The sequence below is a fragment of the Limulus polyphemus genome, unplaced genomic scaffold (assembly GCF_000517525.1).
Source record: "Limulus polyphemus unplaced genomic scaffold, Limulus_polyphemus-2.1.2 Scaffold145, whole genome shotgun sequence".
Classification (NCBI taxonomy): domain Eukaryota; kingdom Metazoa; phylum Arthropoda; class Merostomata; order Xiphosura; family Limulidae; genus Limulus; species Limulus polyphemus.
This window is the reverse complement of record NW_013665755.1, coordinates 769,797-774,248: the sequence shown is the minus strand read 5'-3', so window position 1 is coordinate 774,248 and position 4,452 is coordinate 769,797. Positions and strand designations below refer to the sequence as shown.

Below are 4,452 nucleotides of genomic sequence, written 5' to 3'. Positions count from 1 at the left end.
AAGTTGTGTTCAGAAAGAATAAACCAGTTTTATTTAAGAAAGGACTTGTATCGGTAAAGTTTCTTCGGTAAGAATTTTTACGGAAAATTAACTAACGAACGGAGGCGTAACATTATTCTTTAGTTAGTTAGTGTTTACTGTCAGAAAACGAAGACTATGTATAGCTAACCACTGTACCAATCTAAGTACTTTCGCCAAATTTGATTTGTTAATATCCATTAGTGTATGTTACTGGCCCAGGGTAAGCTCACTGTGCTTGCAGTGTAATTGAAGAATGTAGAACTTATTATTTGAATACGAAAGCCCTTCCATATCCATTTAGACTTTCTATTAAGATAAATAACTTGTATTCAGTCTTTAGAAAAGCATGCTATAAAAGAAGGTAAAGGTTGAAAGACATATGCTCTGTAGAGTTTCATTGCATAAACAATCAACCCAGGCTGTAATAAACGTATACAGACAGCAATTACACGTTCTCTGTAATGCTATTACTAAAAATTTATGAAATAGGGCACATAATGTCGTCGTATGTAGAGTTCACGAATGCAGCCTGCTACTTTGATACTTGCTGCAAAAAGTTAACTTCCGAACTCTGTCGGTGCACGTGAGGCGATGTGTGTTATTATGTGGGGTTTCATTAAAATATAAAAACTCCATTTCCTCAATGTTAAACGAACCATATTAGGGGACAAAGCCTGTCATGTCTTGTGACTGCAAGGGAATTAGTATATTTCAAGTGCTCCTTACAATATGTATTGTCAGTTCGGGTTACATTCCACATAAACTTCCCGCATTGTTACATCCAAGATATACAAGTCGACAGACTCCATACTTGCCCTTAAAAGGAAGTTAAGAACTGCGAAGGGCATTAATATTCCTTCTAGAAAATTATTTCTCTGTTAAATACATAATATGAATTGTAAAACTATCGTCTACTATAAGCAGGGCTGCATGTAAAAAAAGTAGTTTAAAGCAACTTATTAAAAGCCTATGCGTTGACGTTTTTTAAAGATAAGGGGAACATGAAAAAACGATGAGTTAGTAACATTGCTTATAGAACCTTGATATTAATCATACGTTTTGGTGGGAAGATAAACTTACAGAAATTTAAATCACACAGTATGTACCAGAAAATCATACTTACTTTTTAGATATTATTTCTTAAATGAAGGGGAAGTTTTAAAGACGAGATACACCACAAAAATCGTTTATTATTTTACACGTCCCTCTTGGACAAATGAACATGTGAGTTCTACCACTAGTTGGCTGTCGACTTGTGTAAAAAAGCTCATCAAGCACATCATAAGTAAAACTAATATATTCCTATTACTAATGAGATTTATGTGAAAGAGAGCCGATCTAAGGATAAAGAGCAAATGAGAATTTATAACATTAAAAATAGGGATTCAATACTCGTAGTAGGCACAGCACATATAACACTTTGTGAAGCTTTGTTCTTAACACCAAACAACAACAGTTGTGAATTGGATTATTTAATAATTGCAAGTCATTAATTTTAAAATAAATGTCAACTCATAATTTCTTGAGGCTTACATAAAACCAATAGATCTCTGCGACAACATTTCTCATATTGTAAGCTTTAAAATATAAATTTCATATATAATTATCTATGGTAAACCAAAGCTGTTTTTTTTAATCTAAAACCTTTAAAAATATTAAAAGCTCACAGGTATTTGGAGGAGGTTTTTAGGGTAAATAAACTCTGTTAGGAACTACCAACTAGACATGCATGTGGCTTATACAATTTATTATAAAATAAATATATATTTTAACGTAGTTGTTCAAATAAACATTCACATTTGTTTCTATTATGGATTAGAAGTCCCATTGAAAATCATTTAAAAATAGCGCTTGCAATAAAGCACTTGATTCGTAAGTTGACTACGTAGTGACACAATTACTTTTATTGACTACGTAGTGACACAATTACTTTTATTGACTACGTAGTGACACAATTATTTTTATTGATTACGTAGTGACACAATTATTTTTATTCGTTTCAATTAAACAAAAAATGACAAGAATGATGATATGACTTCGAGTGATAATTTGACTTGTTTCAGAAACAGTGACTGAGAAAATCTACCCATACAGTATGAATGGTACCCCACCACAGCGATATGTAGATGTGGAAAAAACTCGCCCACTATTACAACCTCCTCCGCCCCCTCCACCGTTTCCACTCCCTCCACCTCCATCTGATGACTATTCTGCTCCATATGCCACGCTACCAGTAAATGATGCGAATAATTCCACCGATAGAAGGAGAAATTTTGGAATAGGATCCAAATCTAACGAGGTAAGTCACTATTTGATTTGTATTTATTTTTATTTGTAGAGTGGATTTCTTATTCGTTTAAGTAAAATATAGCAGGTAAGTTAGGTAGAAAAAAATTATAAACATTGTATTGGGTGATTATTTAGTATATCTGTGTCTATGTGGAGGTGGCAAGCCGCGTTCGAATCCGTGTGATATATTCCACGCACTTTAAAATGTGGGCGTTATAAGAGTGACAGTCAATCATTTAGCGTGCATGGTAGGTGATAGGATACTGCTGACTGGCAGCATTCCCTCTGGTCAGTAGTTCAAAACTAGGGTCGACAGCAGTTAGCTTTGACATAAATACAAATACTGTTTGTCCGTCTATATTAACTTCAAAGCTCTGTAATGACATCAAACAAAGATCTCAAGCTCTGTAATGACATCAAACAAAGATCTCAAGCTCTGTAATGACATCAAACAAAGATCTCAAGCTCTGTAATGACATCAAACAAAGATCTCAAGCTCTGTAGTCACATCAAACAAAGATCTCAAGCTCTGTAGTTACATCAAACAAAGCTCTCAAGCTCTGTAATGACAGTTTATTTTCAGGCACATTGTGCTACTATATTAAGAGTAAAAATACAAAACCGACGTTTTCTGGTACAATTAAAGGTAAAATATTTATTATTCGTTACAGCCGAACCTTTCATTGTGTTAAAAAACGTCGGTTTTTGTATTTTTTACTCTTAATTCTGTTACTACACGAGAAGAAAAGCCCAGGTTCTGTGATCGGCTTTATACGGAGAGCTTATGTTCCATAATCGCTTTAGATGGAGATCTCACCTTCTGTAATTGTCTGAGGGGCGAATTCAGGTTCTACAATCGCTTCAGACATAGACTTGAAGCTCTGTGATTGCAATGGACAAAGCGCTTAAGTTCTGTTATATGTTATCTGATTGAAATATTGTTCGGTTGTAATGTTTTTGCAGTTTTATTGTAATACTCGTAAATTTAGCAGATAAATATGGCTGTGATAAAAAAAAAAGTTAATATTCATAGATAAAGAGAAAGCGTGATCTTAACGTATATAATTTTTCTCATGGCATACGTTAGATGTGTCATAGTTTAATATTTTTATAAAAGTATGACTTTTCGGGGTCAAGTGAACCGAAGCGATACTTATGTGTGTGTGTGTGATTTTTGTTTAATACCAGTATAACAACCAAGAGCCTAAAACAAACTGAACGTTACGAATATTGGTTTATGTAGTGACCCACAATGGTTTAACAGTAAGTTTGAAGGCTTATAACGCAAAAAAGTGGGTTTCGATGCCTGTAGTGGGCACAGCACAGATAGACCATTGTGTAGCTTTGTTCTTAACAACAAACAAACAAAAAGTTATGTAGTGAGAAGAAAACAATGTTGTTGTTTTTTTTAAAATTCATTATATTAACTATCACTGGAATAAAATGTGAAATTGTGAATTTCCTATTGGGAATATCGAGAATAATCAAAGCCAAATTGAGCTGGGTTAACATTTCTTGTTCCAAACGTCCCTGATGAACCACATGAGCAGCAGATGCTAAGTTTCAGTAGGATGGTCTTGAAAAACTATTAATGTAACAATAACAAATTTTGAAATAAGTTCATTCGTAACTATCTATGAAATTTATACTTGTTCATGGTGACAGGCTGGCGCTAAAGCTCATAACCTGAATTTTCACTTCCTGTTCATTAACTTTCACAGATTGCAAATAGCTGATTACAAAGCTTCTGCGATTCCCTTTATTTGTATATAGAAATAAAGTATTCAAATTATAAGTAGCCAGAAGTTAAAAGTAAAGAGTTGTAGTATTTATTTCCAGATTAACATTTTCATTTGTTTTGTACCAAAATAAAGTACATTGAAAATAAACATAACAATAACATAAGCAATCTTACATGGTGGTCTTAGAACTAACAAAAACCGAGAAAAAGATAGGCCTTGTGTGCCATACTTTCCAACTCCTGTGCCAGCTCTTGCAGGCTCTCCCCTTTAGCATGGACTCTACTCCTAAACCTAGCCTTGTAGACTTTGGACTGATTTTGAGTTCCTTACCTGAGTTCCAGAGCTCTATAGTTGTGCCTGTCGTCTGCTGACAACTGTCCAAGTATTTCCAGTGGTTGTC

At 34.1% G+C, this 4,452-nt stretch overlaps 1 protein-coding gene and 1 long non-coding RNA gene across 12 annotated transcripts in view; one reads left to right on the top strand and one right to left on the bottom strand.

Moving 5' to 3' along the window:
* The window catches only part of LOC106475196 (Down syndrome cell adhesion molecule homolog), a 79,747-nt gene that overhangs the window by 69,170 nt on the left and 6,125 nt on the right, over nt 1-4,452 (top strand). For all 10 annotated transcript variants that reach the window (XM_022380439.1, XM_022380462.1, XM_022380468.1 and 7 more), the window contains one exon: nt 2,085-2,320. In XM_022380439.1, the coding sequence (XP_022236147.1) occupies nt 2,085-2,320 (236 nt within the window). The remainder of the gene's footprint in view (nt 1-2,084; nt 2,321-4,452) is intronic.
* Nucleotides 1-4,452, bottom strand: part of LOC111083794 — a 10,450-nt gene that overhangs the window by 4,186 nt on the left and 1,812 nt on the right. The window lies entirely within an intron of this gene.